We start from the raw sequence: 17,917 nt of genomic DNA on the forward strand, positions 1-17,917 counted from the left end.
AGAAAACATTGAGCCATATGATTAAATAATCACATGACTTGTCATGGTAAAAAAGGGCCAAAAAAGGGCCAAAAAGGGCCAAGACTAAAACCCACCATAAAGCCACATAAACTTCATCTCGGGAGTACAAAATGACAGGGCAGTTTTTTGAGGCATTTTTTCAGATCAATAGTGGAAACCTAGCCTAACAGTTACATGTTTTCTCATTTACTTATTAAAATAATATTCTTTCAATTTTTGAGCCCAGCAGTCATGTTGCTCCCATTTTATTATGAAGGATGGACTTTACATACAAAAAGGTATCTACTATGTACACTAAAACCTTGCTATGAAAAAGCCTTAAAATACTATTTGTGAATATAAAAAAATATATTTATGCAAAAAAAAAAACAAAGAAAAAAAAACGAGATGGGTCATAATTTTATTACAATATATAAAATTTGTAACAGTTCATTGCTAACTACAGAGTTGTATGTCCTTGGGGTGGTATACAGCTCGTTTCTGCTGTTTCAAGAGACTTAAAAAGAAAAAAAAAATCTTTAAAATTTCAGCTAAAAGCACACCATGGAGTCTCATTCAAGTCACATTCCAGCAGTACATTCAGCACAGTACATGGGGCACCACTAACAGTCAGTTCAGTACGAGACTCAATGCGGTACTGGACATTGTGAATCCCTCCTTCACGATCCACTTTGAACTGCTCCTAGAATACACAGAAAAATACAATGTTAACAGTGAATACAGTAAATGCATGAAAACTGCACTCTAGCTTATACCAAACCTGCACATCAGGGATCATACACAACATTCAGGCTAGGAACAGACAATTTTTTGGCATGAAATGAATAAAAACTGCCCCCTCTTGTTTCTCCTCCATGATGCATTTTTTACCCCCAAAACTAGTGGTGTATTAGTATAGGTGTTTCATTAAGGCATTTTCCCCCTGCAATTTTCTTATCACAAGTCATGTGAATCTCATATCATGTGACCATTTTTTCCTTTTTCATTTTATCCTGTCTGTACAACTTTCAATTGATAAAAGTGTCCATTTTGGCTTGTTTACAATGCCTGACAACCACTATACCTGCTTCTGAGATGCAATTCTCTTCTGATCACGCTTTCGCCAGGCAGGGTCATGAATATGGCGGAAGGTTTGGTATCCTGTGTTGATTCCTGTGGGTCGAAAGAGCTGGAATATAAACACAGATAACAGATGTCAGTGTGGATTAAAGAGCAACATAAATGGTACAAATAACATAATGCTTAGAGATGCCTCACAGAAATGAAAACTATATTAGTACATCTAATGGAAAGGTAAATCCATTTGAGGCTACATGAAATGAACTTATAAATGGTCAGGGACATAAGTGAACACCAAAATGTGCAATAAATGTATCATTCATCGCCAAATGTCTTTGTCAGAGTTCAGGAAAACAGTCATTTGCCAAATACAAGTTATAATTTGCTCAATATAAAACAGGCCTAGTATTATACGGAATAGACACATTGTTATGATGGCGACACGCTGTGTTAATTGCTGGGATGTCATGCAATTCTAAGAAAATAAGAACCTTGAATATATGGTTTAATTACATATTGCCGAATCCTAATCCTATATAAAATAAAAAACCTGACATGCTGAAAGGTCAATGTGTTAAAGAGAAGGTTTGGTGCAACTTTTAAAACTGAACAACCAGCAACTCCCAACTTAATGTTATTTTTGGAAGCGCTCCTTACAAAAAGGCAGCAACCTGATAATAACCAGGCAGAACAATACATAAGGAACCAAGAATAAAACATACATGTTTATCTAAAGTAATACAACCCTTTTAATAGGCAGTGTTGTCTACAATTCAAGTGTTTTTTTATTTTATTTTTTAAGGATAACTAGTTGAAATCTACTTTTGTTAATTGATTCTGCACTACTCTTGTGCCGCCAATGTTTGCCAATTCCTGGTCTGTCTTTGACCAATACATAATGTGGAAACAGTGCTTATGAATGTGAAGAAAGCAAGAACCCCAGCTCAAAAGCTCTATTAGGATACGTTCACACGAGTGGAACCACAGCGTATTTTATGCTGCAGATCCGCCACTGAAGGACCGCTGCATGGTGGCTTTACATATGGCTGCTCAGTGCGGCAATACGCCACTACGAGCAGACACCCTGCGATGTGCAAGTTGCCGCACATGCGTGGTGTACTTGCACACATCGCAGCCACTCCCCCTGCTCCATGAGCCAGGTCGAGAACTGCAGCCATGTGAGAGTATAGTGCGCATGCGCGCTGCGACTCGCACAGCGCAGTGTGTCTGCTCATATGAGCCAGAATTGACAGCTGCTTTATAAGAGCACCTCCAGCTCTGGTGAACTTGGCACACCTATGTGTTACATGGGCAGCTATTCATATGAATTGTCATAGCATAATATGGCTACTGCAAGGGAAATTTTTACCTTGTCGTGGTTGGATCTCTTTCGATCAACTGATCAAAATATTGGCTCCTTTTCAAAAAGAGGGTTGTGTTTGAGTCTTAGGCAAAAAAAAAAACCTTTTCCAGGTACAAAAGGTTATTTTTTAGGCTCAGATATACACACAGCTGAGGAAGCAGTCACTAGTAAACATACAGATAAAATGACCAGCCAGTGCTCCCGCAAACCTGCCTGCCACACTTTCCTGCTATGTCACCAGCCTTATGGACCACTGCTTCTAGAGCACAGAGGCGGATTAGGACCTAGACAACGAGCTGTCAATAGGGTAAGGCAAAAAAAAAAAAGCCCATCTCTTTGAAAGGACGGTATAAAGAAAGGCAACTATAACTATTTGCAAAAATGTGTAGGTTGACATGCACTACAAGGTTAAGGGTCTATTCACACACACAGTATTCTGTGCAGATATGATGCACAGGATTTCAAGCTGTGTTCAGTCAGTTTACATTGAAATCTGCAGCAGAAAATCCTGCGCATCCAATCTGCGTAGAATATTGTACATGTGAATAGACCCTAAAGGGGTATTCCAGGAATATTTTTTATTTGACTATGCTACATGGCTGTAAAGTTAGTGTAGTTCATAATATAGTGTCTGTACCTGTGTGTGACAGTGGTCTCATAATTCTGTGATCGCCCCAATATTTATTTTTAACAGCATAAAAAATTACTCATGTCTCGGGATTTCCCAGGTTGCAGTGCGTCGAGACCTGACATCACAAGTCAGGAGATCAGAGGGAGCCTGTCTGCTTCAACTTTGAAACAGCTGTAGGCCCCCTGGTTAGAAAACAATGTCTCAATGGGTGGGGTGGCTGATGTGTGGGAAGAAGGAAAGTGATCTCAAACTTTCAAGCATGGAACTGTGGGATGTGTAGTTTAGAGAACAAAATGCAACAGGAAATGCCCAGTTCTGGCAGGTAAGTACTAAAATCACCTTATGGTGGATCTTTTAGATGGGAATACCCTTTTTTTTTTTTTTTTTTTTAGTTCCTGAAATGTATACTTCTGTCTGTATGCCTACTAATAAGTAAATATGTTGTTACCTGCAACCCTGCTCCTTTGATTCTTCGGTAAAACTCGTCATCTTCACGACCCCATCCCCAAAAGCGATTTGACATTCCATTACACTTTAGGAAATAAAATATATATATATATAAATATTTATAATGATTATAATTTTTTTTTTTAAACAACTGGTTTTAAGTGGCACCATATTACATATTTTCAGCGTTTATAAATCTGTGCCAGCTACATAACCTTTTAGAATGCATTACTAACAAGCATAGATGGTAATTAGGCAAAGTGATTAATTTCCCATTTAATAATTTGATATTATGATCTACAGCTATATTTACCGTATTTTTCGCCATATAAGACGCTCCGGCATGTAAGACGCACCCAATTTTAAAGGGTAAAAATCTAGGAAAAAAAAAAAAAAAAAGATTCTGAACCTTCAACCTGCGGACCTCCAGATGTTGCAAAACTACAACTCCCGTTGGCTGTCCGGGCATGCCAGGAGTTGTAGTTTTGCAACATCTGGAGGTCCGCAGGCTGAAGACCACTGGAGGAGGAAATACTTACGTGTCCCTGCCACTCCGGAACCCATCACCGCTGCCCTGGATGTTGCCCTCCATCGCTGTCGCCGCGTCCCCGGGGTATCCCTGTTGCTCCGGAACGTCTCTGCTGCCAGGTATTCTCGCTCTCCGTCGCCGCCATCATGTTGCGCAACGACGTGAGGATGACGAAGGAGAGCTCCAGCCATGCAGGGGATCCTGGCACAGAGCAGACACCGAGGAGGCAGGTAAGGTCCCTCCCGGTGTACTGTAAGCTGTTCGGGATGCCGCAATTTCACCGCGGCAGTCCCGAACAGCCCGACTGAGCAGCCGGGTTAGTGTCACTTTCGCTTCAGACGCGGCGGTCAGCTTTGATCGCCGCGTCTGTAGGGTTAATACAGGGCATCACTGCGATCGTTGAAGTCTTGTATTAGCCCATTGATGGCCGCAAGGTCCGCCGCGATAGGACAGGTTTTAATGTGTATTTGCCGTATAAGACGCACAAACTTTTCCCCCTCAGTTTTGGGGAAAAAAAAGTGCGTCTTATACGGCGAAAAATACAGTAGATCACAGTGCACATTGTTCAATGATATAAGTAGTCAAAAGTAGTACAGTTCTCATGAGCATAGTAACTGTGACTGACAAGGTTTCTGCTGAATGGGACTGTCACAGATAGGTCTTAAACAAGTCTGCTGCATGTGAACATGACCTTACAGTAACAGACTTCTGTCTATAGGAAGAAGACAAGGTATCAATTTCAGAGTTTAACAGCTGTCACATTACGTGACACATTATTTTATAGGTTTGAAGAATACAATGAACATGTTAAAGAGGACAATAAAAGTGAATAGAAAAACGTTGGATAACCTATAATTATTTCACAGTCTAACTACCTAGAGAAGGAACAGTCGTGGCATGTATTACAGATCCTGTCCTCATCAGCAACGCTCTATTACACACTTTCTTGCCTCATCAAGCTCTTTAGTTCAATAGTATGGCTTCATCACACTCATAAAACAGGAAACTTCAACCTACTGATATCTTATTCTAGGGTTTCAACATTGACCCCATATAACTGAAAGTTAGATGGGGAGATTTAACAAAACCTGTGCCCAGGCAAATTTGACCTGTTTCTCATAGAAAATTGCATTTTTTTGGAACAACAACCAATCAGATTACTTTAATTTTTAAAAAAGGCCTCTGGAAAATAAAAGAAGCCATCTGAATGGTTGCTATGGGCAACTGGCCAACTTTTTCTCTGCACAGGTTTTGATTAATCTCCCCCAGAGACTTTAGAAGTACCATATTCACACACAGACAGAGCTTAAAAAAAAAAAAAAAAAAAAAATATTATACAGTAACCCCCCCAACATGCGATGGCCCCGAAACATGGTCAAATCGACATACCATGGACTCTCCGAGGCCATCGCATGTCGATGTCAGCATCGACATACAATGCTTTTATATGTCGGGGCCATCGCATTGACTGCTATCCAACAGCGCAAAATGCTTAAGCTGCTGTCGGATAGCCGTTTAAGCATCCCGGACAGGTCCACTTCGCGATCCTCCGCCGTCTTCTGCTTCTTCTCCGGGGTCCGGGCCTCGCTTTCCAGCATCATTATTACATCGCTGTGCACGCCGTCCCGGCACACCAACGTAATAACGTCACCAGAAAGCGAGGCCCGGACACCGGCTAAGATGCGGAAGAAGCCGGAGGATCCCAAAGAAGACGCTGGAGCAGCGGGACAGCATCGGGAGCCCCTGGGACAGCATCGGGAGCGGTGAGGACGCGGTCCGGAGCGGCGGGGACAGGTGAGTATTAAATGCACTTTTTACATTGCACGAATCCCTCAACATATGATGGATTCGACAAACGATGGGTCGTTTGGAACGAACTACCATTGTATGTTGAGGGACCACTGTATATGCATGTATATATCTCCACACACATACACATACATACAGTGGTCCCTCAACATACAATGGTAATCCATTCCAAACAGACCATTGTTTGTTGAAACCATCGTATGTTGAGGGATCCGCGCAATGTAAAGTATAGGACAGTGGTCTACAACCTGCGGACCTCCAGATGTTGCAAAACTACAACTTTGAGAGGCCATCGCATGTTGAAATTATTGTATGTCGGGGCCATCGTAGGTTGAGAGGTCACTGTGTGTAATATCTATCTATCTATAGTTGACAGATAAAAAGAAAGCGATATAAAAGGAGAGAGAGATATTGGGGGAGATATATCAAAACCTGTGCAGAGCAAACGTCGACTAGTTGCCCATAGCAACCAATCAGATTGTTTCTTTCATTTTTGAATAGGCCTCTAAAATTAAAGCAGCAATATGATTGGTTGCTATGGGCAACTGGTCAACTTTTCCCTCTACACAGTTCTTGATGAATCGCCCTCAAAATGCCTACAGATAATAGAGAGAGATGGAAACTTAAAATATTAAAAAAAAATAATTTGCTCTATAAAAGGTTATTAAGAAAACAGTGACAGTGAAAAGAAATATCTTTATATGCTACCATGATTAATAGCCATATAGTGATTTATATATGGTACATAAGAGAATACCTATGTACCATACTATTGTTTTAGACCTCATACACTGTAAAGTTGCACTACACTGACCGATGGTCTAGATATCACTACAGCCTTGTTCTATTCATGTGACTAGGACAGAGCTGTAATATCAGGGCTACTAAAAGCATGGAGCTTTGTCTGGTGAACAATAAAGGGGGTGTGACACCCCTTTTGGCATCACGACCTCTTAAGGCTAGATTCATACGGCTGTTCTCTTCCATCCCGCTATTCTCCCGTCATTGCTACTAAACCGACCATACTAGCAAACTGATGCAAAGGGATGCCATTTAAGTGGCATCCTTGTGCGTCAGTTTTTAATCAGTTTGTATCCTTTATTGTCCGTTCTTATTTTTGTCTGGCTACTTCCTGGTTGCTCACACCTCTTCTGAGCATGCTCCAAATTAATAACGGATCCAAAACAGATTGGAAAAACGGATGCAAATGGATGACATTAAAGGCTCATCTGTTTCCCATTGATTTCAATGTTACATTTATTTTATCCTTTTCTCTTTCGTTTTTATTGACGAGGAAAAAAATACTTCATGCATAGTCTTTTTTCCTGTAAAAAAACGGAATAGAAACCAAACAGGTGCAAACAGATGACAAAGGATTGTAAAACAATCCCACTGACGTCAATGGGATCCATTTACAACCGTTTGCAAAAGGCTTGAACGGATTTATAATGGAGACAGGTGGCAATGTGAACGAGCCCTTGGTCAGCTGATTTACAGGGCCTCTAGCACACACATACGTCTGCGTGCATAGTCTTTAGACAAACACAATATACTGTCTCACCTCTCCTGGCCTCCAGATGTTCATGGACCACTGGAAGAATTCCGCTACTAAATCCAAAGAACACGTTCTGGCTCAAAATGGTCCAATGGTTCTTTATTTTGACTTAATAAAATTCAGATACTTCAATGGAAACCAACACTGTCACTGTTTAACTGGTTTCGGCACTGAGCCTTATTCACAGACATTTCTACGAATAAGGCTCCACAGCCGAAATGTGAAAGATAGTAACTGTGTTGGCTTCTATCAATGGATATGGATTTTAATATGCTGAAATACAGAAAGAAGTTTTACTAAACCATGTTATTTGTTCTTTATATGTGTGTGTGCGCATGTGTCAAGTCCTGTTTGACCCTTATATTCAAATATCATCTGTTACATCTTAAGTACAGGGATAACACAAAGTATTAGACATTCAATATAAGCCTATGTCTTGAACCAGATACTCTAACAGAACTTACCATAAGATAGAGATATATAGGCCCTTAAATGTACATTATAAATGTAAATGTTTGTTGTAGCAGTGCAGATAATATCAGTAGGCCCAACACCTGAGGCTGCACTACTGAGAGAATCTGATGTGCTCTGTGCAACATTGTCATAGAAACGCTGTGTGGATTTAAATCACACCAGAAAAATACACTGCTCAAAAAATAAATAAAGGGAACACTAAGATAAGACATCCTAGACCTGAATGAATGAACTAATCGTATAAAATACTTTCATAGTTGAATGCGCTGACAACAAAATCACACAAAAATTATCAATGGAAATCAAATTTATCAACTCATGGAGGTCTGGATATGGAGTCACACTCAAAATCAAAGTGGAAAACCACACTACAGGCTGATCCAACTTTTATGTAATGTACTTAAAACAAGTCAAAATGAGGCTCAGTAGTGTGTGTGGCCTCCACGTGCCCGTATGACCTCCCTACAATGCCTGGGCATGCTTCTGATGAGGGGACAGTCTGTGGTGCATTGTGGCTTTGGTGGATGGAGCGAGACATGATGTCCCAGATGTGCTAAATCGGATTTAGGTCTGGGGAATGGGCGGGCCAGTCCATAGCATCGATTCCTCTTGCAGGAACTGCTGACACACTCCAGGGCCAACCGCACCAGCATATGGTCTCACAAGGTGTCTGAAGATCTCATCTCTGTACCTAATGGCAGTCAGGCTACCTCTGGCAAGCACATAGAGGGCTATGTGGCCTCCCAAAGAAATGCCACCCTACACCATTTCAGCCCCCACCGCCAAACCAGTCATGCTGGAGGATGTTGCAGGCAGTAAAACGTTCTCCACATCGTCTCCAGACTCTGTTACATGTGCTCAGTGTGAGCCTGCTTTCATCTGTGAAGAGGACAGGGTGCCAGTGGTGAATTTGCCAATCTTGGTGTTCTCTGGCAAATGCCAAATGTCCTGCACAGTGTTGGGCTGTAAGCACAACCGCCACCTGTGGACGTCGGGCCCTCATACCATCCTCATGGAGTCTGTTTCTGACTGTTTGAGTGAACACATGCACATTTGTGGCCTGCTGGAGATCATTTTGCAGGGCTCTGGCAGTGCTCCTCCTGCTCCTCCTTGCACAAAGGTGGAGGTAGCGGTCCTGCTGCTGGGATGTTGCCCTCCTACGGCCTCCTCCACGTCTCCTGATGTACTGGCCTGTCTCTTGGCAGAGCCTCCATGCTCTAGGCACTATGCTGATAGACACAGCAAACCTTCTTCCCACAGCTCGCATTGATGTGCCATCCTGGATGAGCTGCACTACCTGAGCCACTTGTGTAGGTTGTAGACTCCGTCTCATGCTACCACTAGAGTGAAAGCACCGCCAGCATGCAAAAGTGATCACAACATAAGCCAGGAAGCATAGGAACTGAGAAGTGGTCTGTGGTCCCCACCTGCAGAACCACTCCTTTATTGGGGGGTGTCTTGCTAATTGCCTATAATTTCCACCTGTTGTCTGTTCCATTTGCACAACAGCATGTGAAATTGATTGTCAATCAGTGTTGCTTCCTGAGTGGATAGTGTGATTTCACAGAAGTGTGACTTGGAGTTACATTGTGTTGTTTAAGTGTTCCCTTTATTATTTTGAGCAGTGTATAAATAAATGTTGCACACATATACTCAAGCTTTGTAGGTGGTTACTTGAAAACAAGTTCTCCATGACAACACGACAGCTGAGAAGGAACAATGTGCCATAAGTACCTATCACTTTAAAAGTACATTAAAAGGTAGTTTATACATTTATTTTATCGATCTAGTTTAAGGTTAATAGTAAATACTTACCAGTTCATAATGCTGTTTGGTAAGAAGTAAAATCCCCCCAACATAGGTTTTGTAATGATACAATGGATGCAGTTCTGGGGATGCCACATGAAAGGGACCCTTTTCTGGAAATCCATAGTCCAGATCTGGGTTAAGAGGCAACAGGTCAACATCATGCATAGCGATGTAGTCCGTGTCATTTCCACTCTCCAAGAAGCCCACATTTATCAAAGAAGCCCTATTAAACCTGATAAAGAACAGAAAAGATGACAGCCTATTACACAACTGGTGACTTAAGTCCAAATTAAAGGGTACCTCTCATCAAAAAAACTTTTGATATATTATAGATTAATGTATGCAGAATAACTTTACAATTACATGTTATTAAAAACTATGCTTCTTTCTATTTAATTTTCCACTTTGAAGAAATGACCACTAGGGGTCTCCCTACCAGTCCTGGCAGCAAGCATTTCAGACTCATGCTGGAGTCCTAAACACTACGAGCTGCCAGTCTGCTTTGTTCACAGGGGAGAACACTCAGAGCTGCCAGCCTGCTTTGTTCACAGCCTGTTTGGCTGTGAACAGAGCAGGCTGGCAGCTCTGAGTGTTTAGGACTCCAGCATGAGTCAGAAATGCTTGCCGACAGGACTGACCGGGAAAAATACAATAGAAAGAAGCATATTTTTCATTAACATGCTATTGGAAAGTTATTCAACATTCATTAATCTAAAATATATCAAAAGTTTATTTGATGAGAGGTACCCTTTAACCAAATTTTACCTTTAAACCGCACCCCCCCCCCCCCCCCCAAAAGTACATTAAAAGGTACTTGGGGTATCTAAAAGCATGGGTGGGGATTTTTTTTTTCTTTTTCTTTAAACCTGTGCAAAGGAAAAGTGGACCAGTTGCCCATAAAAACCAATCGTATTGCTTCTTTTATTTTTCAGAAGCCTTTTAAAAAATGAAAGAATTATCTGATTAATTGCTATGGGTAACTAGTCCCTTTCTCCTTTGCACATGTTTTCATCTCCACCATGCAGCTTATTCACACTGAGAAATTCAGCAAAGAGAATTTACTTGCATGAATTCCTTAGTGGATTTGTGTTGTTCAACAACAATCCAGTATCAGCAGTTATGTCTGCATCAATATTCCACAGACATACACGACGTCCCACTGACGAACAGGACTCTTTTGTTGGATTCCACTGGAAGATTAAACATGTTCAATCTTCCACCGGAATCACATTCCTTGACGGAAGTTCCACTACGGCACTTCTGATGTGTGAACTGAGCAGTGGAATTCCCATTGAAATAAATGGAAGGGTGCTGCAAGGCAGATCCACGTGGAAACCCTTGTGAATATATCCCACGAAGATTCTCTGTAGTGTGAACGGGGCCTAAAGGTTCTATTTTTTTCAAACACAGTTGCTGTTTTCAAACATTTTATGTGCCCATTTTATAACATAAAATACGACAGTTTCATGTTCAAATCTGACATGTCTCTTTTTATGGTACAAACTATGGAATACTTTTTTTATTTTGTTCTCCAAGCGGTATAAACCATATGTAAAAGGGGTAATCCAGCTCGCCAATAGTGCTCTCCTCCCTTCCCCCCAATGCGATAGTCTTTCTGCTGTGTGACGGTCATCCCCAAGGACCATCTGGGCCCAAAGTGTTATACTGACGCTAAGCAAATCGTTGGCTGAGGTGGGACGTCACTGTGGCCAGCAATTCTTATGCAGCAGTACGACACATTGTGCTTGGTGCAGCCTGGACAGGTCACACTGCAGCTTACCAGCGATCACATGATCACAAACAGAAGCGAGAAGCGTCATGTCTGCCTACTAAACTTTGAGAGCCACGTATGCACTCATCAAGAAGCCATGTATGCACTCTGGATAGTCCGGCTGTCTCAGATATGCTCGGAGGTGATTAAGTATGATTTCCATGCAGCCTCCAGATTCGGAAGCATTCTTGCCCTATTATATATGGACAGGTCAGTATTTTTAGTTGTTTGGTAGTCCACACGTAGTTAAAGGGGTACGCCCCTGGAAAACTTTATTTTTTTATATCAACGGGTGCCAGAAAGTTAAACAGATTTGTAAATTACTTCTATTTAAAGATCTTAACCCTTCCTGTACATATCAACTGCTGTATACTACAGAGGAAGTTCTTTTCTTTTTGTATTTCCTTTCTGTCTGCCCACCGTGCTCTCTGCTGACACCTCTGTCCATTTTAGGAACTGTCCAGAGTACAAGCAAATCTCCATAGCAAACCTATCCTGGTCTGGACAGTTCCTAAAATGGACAGAGGTGTCAGCAGAGAGCACTGTGGGCAGACAGAGCACAAAAAATAAATAAATAAACTTCCTCTGGAGCATACAGCAGCTGATAAGTACAGGAAAGATTAAGATTTTTTAATAGAAGTAATTTACAAATCTGTTTAACTTTCTGGCACCAGTTGATTTACCCCTTTAAACTCTGTTCAGTATGTGAGGGATGAGAGCTTTCTACATAAAAAAAATCCTATTCTCTGTCTGCAGAATAGAGATCTTAACCTTATCAGCCGCAATACCTCCAGAACTGAGAAACAGGTAGCAAGTTGAGAAGACATACTTGTGAAGCTCAAATATTTCTATTGTTCGCATTCCAATATGCATAGAAAAAAAAAAAAAAAAAAAAAAAAACAATAATGCTCTCATCAATCCTCCATACTAACAGGTTGTAGAAGGTAAACTACTAGTAAGGAAGGTGCCGATATCTTGGTCAATTTCATCTAACTATCCATTGTAACAAAAACTATGGGGTTAGCATACATTCACACTACCGTTGCACCCTATCAAAAACTATTTTATTTTATTTTTTTGGGGGGGGGGAGTTTGACGCTCATCATTTTGACGGGGTGCTACGGGCAACAACGGGTCCCGATGGGCATATTATAGTCAATGGGGTCCGTCGGGCTGCATGCAGTATTTGTTCTCCCACTATTCTCCCAGGCAGTCCTGAAAGCCGTCACACTACCGTGTCATAACTGTACAATGTATAAGAGACCATACCAACCTATAATGATCCACCTGGTTTATGATAAATATATGGTGCCGAATCTTTTTCTCAGACAGGTACTGGTGCATATGGGGGGCAAAACTTAACAATTCCTCAAACCGTTCCCGAAATGGAACAAGAAGAGCAAGACGATGTGGACCCCATGAAGGATCCTCATTCACAGTTCTAGGAACAGGGGGGCAGGTCTGCTTGGGTGGTGCATCTTCTTGCTTCTTCACATCACTTGTACAGCTCAGTTGCAGCCAGAACATAGAAAGAAATCCAAGTAGCAAGCAAGTTAGGAACAGCTTAAAGATGCTGCATTTTCTGGGCAGAATCCCAAAAAGTCCTGACCTGGAATAGAAAAAAAAAAACGTAAAGTTCATTAATAAGTCAAAAGACAAGTTGAACCATGATGTTGGGAGAGCTGTGCAGCTGTCATATGGTAAATGGATGACTGTCTATAGCAGTGTGCCCCCAAACTGGTGGAAAACTTCAACTCCCAGCATGCCCAGACAGCCAAAGGCTGTCTGGGCATGCTGGAAGCTGTAGTTTTGAAACAGCTGAAATCTTTCATTGTACAGTGTGGATGGCTATACACTTAAGATACAGGGCCAGGATTTACACATCCCCAAGTAACAGTAAAAAGAGAGACATTAAATACACCAGGAACCTCATTTATAATACAGACATAACTGTAACATAAATGTGAAGTTCATGCAGATAAATCCACCATATAAATACATTTTCAGCTATTTATTGCAGTGATAGATACTACTCAGTAAAAAATATGATTAAATGTACAGAGAGAAATCCAATGTCTCTTCAGACAGCTTGTGTGGGGGCAGGTATCCTACAATCCAGTTGGAGACGCTGCAGTGGGGAAAGGCTTTAGGTGGGTTGGCCCTGTCGAACCTCTGGATGTACTGGCCTCACAACTACATCAACTGCGAGGATGGGCAGGAGTGGCGACTTTAGGCCCTTCAGGTAAATATTCATAGCTAAACATTGGGGACGTATACCAATACATATCCTGGAAATAGGTGCCCCTTGATGCTTCGCCCTCTACCAAGTTGCTGTGTAAGGTCTGGGAACATGCCAGGAATATACTAGGTCTATCAGGATGCATGAAGTTCACACCTCAGTGGAGAAAGGGAGTCTTGTTTAATGAACGCTGTACAGTACTTGTTAAAAAAATAATAAAAAAAGATCTGATAAAAAAAAAAAAATTACAGATAGAATCCTCCACCATTTTTCTTTTCTCAAAGAAGATCTAGCGCAATTGTTTACACAGTGTGGTGTCAGAGCCCCATAAGATGGCACCCTATCAGGAATTCTGTCACAACCCTGCTACAAGTCTCATCCACTTACAAGTGTTTTTAAGCCACCGTCTTCCTTCTTTTTCCCATAGAACTGATATTCGATCGTACATTTTTCATGTTACTCTATGCTGAAACATAAGTCACAAGTTTTCCGTCTGTGGGTAGCCCATATTGCATTGTGACTGTGAAGCCTGTTTGTTTTCTTCTGGGCCTTACTCAAAGGGGTATTCCTACTGCATCGACACATTATGTAGATTTATAAGTGTTGGCAATTCGCTATATTTTTATTCGGACAGTCTTTCCCCAACATTTTACACTCCAATCCCATGCCCTCTTTGTATTTCCTCTGGTTTCATTGGTTACAGACACTCCTAAAGTGGTAGCCTTGTTCAAGCAGATGCCCCTGTATTGTTCACAGAAGCATGGTTATGCAGGAACAGTAGCTCCCAGCAGAACAGAACAGGACAGCACCTAGGTACACACTGTAGCCCACCTGCCATCCACTACAATCACAACTGTATACAACTAAATAGAATGGCTTCTAGGTATGCTCAGTAGTTTGTGTCCTATACTGCTGCACTCATAGAAAATGAATAGGAGAGCCCCTGAGCATATACAGTAGTCAGAGCCTTTGTAATCAACAATAGTCTGGGCACATCACTGCTGAGAATACCACACGAGCAGAGAATGTATTAGGGCTTCATGCACACAGAAAGAGGTTTTTTTTAAATAATTTAAAGCTGACAGGAACTAACAGTGGTGCAGGGTTGTCTGTCACAGTGCCATATGATGAAAGGTCATTGTATCACCAACTCAAACTAAGAAGCTGGGGAACAAGGAGTGGGACTGGCATGAAACACGGGATATGGGTACTCACACTGGACCCAGGACCTGACAGGTAAGTAGAACAGTATTGTAATGTTGTTCCCAGATCTTTGTGATGCCGCAGAGAGATGAAAATTAAAATACTGTTCTCATTACCTGTCAGGTCAATCAGAGATCACAGGAACTCTATAGGAAAGTTTTCTAGGCATGCTGTGACCTTTGCAGAGGGGTAAAGAGGATGAGCTCACACCAACACCTATTGTAAAAGGCCTGATACCATATAACCTATATTCTGGTTTTTCCTTTTACTGCAATTCAGTCTGTGAAGATAGTGAGAAAAGTTGACAAAAAAACATAGCATTCTGCACTATAAAATATAATAAAAGAAAAAACTTGACACACTCAATAGTAACCAGTTCGGAGGAGGGGGACCATAATAGCACAGTCATCCTTTTGAAATGGAAGCCATGAAGGAAATGTGAGGACGGCTATACAGTGGTCCCTCAAGTTACAATATGAATTGGTTCCAGGACGACCATTGTATGTTGAAACCATTGTATGTTGAGACCAGAAGTCTATGGAAACCTGGTAATTGGTTCTGAAGCCCCCAAAATGTCATCCAAAAATAGGAAAAAGTGAGGATTAAAGAAAAATAAGTAGATAACTAAGAGAGATAAAACAAGTCCTTGCATATAAAAGTAAGAAAGATCTGCTGGGAGCTGTAAAACACTGTCTATGTCAGTGTTTCCCAACCAGAGAGCCTCCAGCTGTTGCAAAATTACAACTCCCAGCATGCCCGGACAGCCGTTGGAAACAATGGTTTATGTAGAGGACAGGAGCTTCTTCAGGGTCCTATACAGTGCACACAGTGTCCCAAATGGAGCCACCCTTACTTGGTGTTCAAAGGAGCAACTAACCCTGGCACAGGTAAGTAGTACAGAACTTGTAATTCCTCCCTGGACTGTAGGGGGCGCTACCAGACACCAGTCAGTGCATACACTTCAGTAATACAGGTGATTTACCAGTAAAAGGCCCATTCTGATTGGTCAGTTCCTCCAGTTGTGACACATTTCACAGATCTGGACTGTCCATACATTGTATGTTGAGTCTGGTTTCAAGTTACAATGGTCCAGAAAAAAACATTGTATGGTGAAACTATTGTATGTTGAGGGATCACTGTATGATAACTGTCAGCTGTTAGGGAGAGGGTAGAAAGCCTCTGAAAGCAGCTCATTTACCCAAGAACAAAAGGATCGGGCAGCACAGGCAAATCAATCCTTCCCTCCGCCGACATCTGCCATCATGGGAGAGACTGAAGGCCAACATACACGTCATATACGGTGCCTAACGTGTATAGCTTAAGACCTCTAGTACATCTGTGCTGTTCTTAGCAGACCAAAATGTTACCTATTACAATGTACTGTCAGAATGCCCGCTGACTTTAAGGGTAGGGTCACACATGCCGTATTTTACTGCTGCGTATTTTCCTACCCATTGATTGAAAATAGGCAGCAAAATACAGCACACATGTGACCCTACCCTAAAGCATTACTCAGATCACGCTCCTACACCAGGATATGTGTAAATCTCCCAGCAACTGAATAGCCTGAGATGACAGCGACCATAATACTCATTTTTTTTTTTTTGGAAAGTTTAATGCAAGTCTATGGGATAAGTCTATGACCTATATCCTGATCACTGTAGTCTCGGAATACGGAGATGCCCTGGCATCAGAGCGTGATCGGATGGGAATATGGAGATGCCCTGGCATCAGAGCGTGATCGGATCGGAATATGGAGATGCCCTGGCATCAGAGCGTGATCGGATCGGAATATGGAGATGCCCTGGCATCAGAGCGTGATTGGATCGGAATATGGAGATGCCCTGGCATCAGAGCGTGATCGGATCGGAATATGGAGATGCCCTGGCATCAGAGCGTGATCGGATCGGAATATGGAGATGCCCTGGCATCAGAGCGTGATCAGATCGGAATATGGAGATGCCCTGGCATCAGAGCGTGATCAGATCGGAATATGGAGATGCCCTGGCATCAGAGCGTGATCAGATCGGAATATGGAGATGCCCTGGCATCAGAGCGTGATCGGATCGGAATATGGAGATGCCCTGGCATCAGAGCGTGATCGGATCGGAATATGGAGATGCCCTGGCATCAGAGCGTGATTGGAGTTATGTATCAGTATGAATCATGCCGATTTCATGCCCATGGTGGCACAGGGCAGAGAAGGGAGACCCACTACAATCTAGTCATTGGAAAGTGATGTGAAATAGATAAAAGGGAAGGGGCATTCTCACCTACTGTCCTCCCGCAGATACAAGGCTGGCTTCCTCCGGGACAGATACATCTCTGCTGGTATACAGCTTAGTAGTACAAGAGATTCACATACTCATACCCATCTATGGCCAGAAATAAGAGCATGGTACAGACTGAAGGGGCACACATCACATTGAGGACATGGCACTAGCCCCTCACCCCCTGTAGGCTATGGCCCCTTATAACAAGGGTAATAGAGTCAGTATCTGATGTACATAGTAACCTCTCCAAATATTACTGAGCTCCAGCTGCCATATACAGCCTCAGACCATCCAGGGCTGGATCTACAGGGTCCTACAACTCTTCTAAAGTCCGTGCAGTAAAGAGTTCCCCGGGCGGTCTCTGTAGAAGCAGCGGGCACAGTATGGCGCTCATATGCCCTCCCGCCCGGTCCGTCCGTCTGGGCACACGAGCAGAGCTGTACCCGAACACTAAGCCGACCCAGCACAGTCCATAGCCCCCGGCGCAGATCCTCTACCCGTTACACGCTGGCTTGTTACACACTGGTCCTTCTCTTTACTAATCCCCCCGTGCAACACAGTAGCCTCTTAAAGGTTCCGGCGCCAAACTTTCCTGTTCGTAGAAAGCTGTCTGCTAGACCTACTGTCTGCATACGATAACCTGGCGCTGTTCCTTATTACAATACATCTATATTATTACAGAATATTGGTTTTGTGTGCTGTTACACGGCCAAAACTAGCGGAATACTGCACTA

At 42.3% G+C, this 17,917-nt stretch overlaps 1 protein-coding gene across 1 annotated transcript; it reads right to left on the minus strand.

The window, feature by feature from the left end:
- Window positions 1-381: 381 nt before the first annotated feature.
- On the minus strand, window positions 382-17,703 carry B4GALT7 (beta-1,4-galactosyltransferase 7). Its single transcript, XM_056574692.1, has 6 exons — window positions 17,184-17,703; window positions 12,742-13,077; window positions 9,704-9,929; window positions 3,523-3,606; window positions 1,085-1,189; window positions 382-703 (listed from the first exon to the last, which is right to left on the minus strand). The coding sequence occupies exons 1-6, from the start codon at window positions 17,231-17,233 to the stop codon at window positions 548-550; spliced, it is 957 nt and encodes a 318-aa protein (XP_056430667.1). The 5' UTR covers window positions 17,234-17,703; the 3' UTR covers window positions 382-547.
- Window positions 17,704-17,917: the final 214 nt, after the last annotated feature.

The sequence above is a fragment of the Hyla sarda genome, chromosome 4 (genome assembly GCF_029499605.1).
Source record: "Hyla sarda isolate aHylSar1 chromosome 4, aHylSar1.hap1, whole genome shotgun sequence".
Taxonomy (NCBI): domain Eukaryota; kingdom Metazoa; phylum Chordata; class Amphibia; order Anura; family Hylidae; genus Hyla; species Hyla sarda.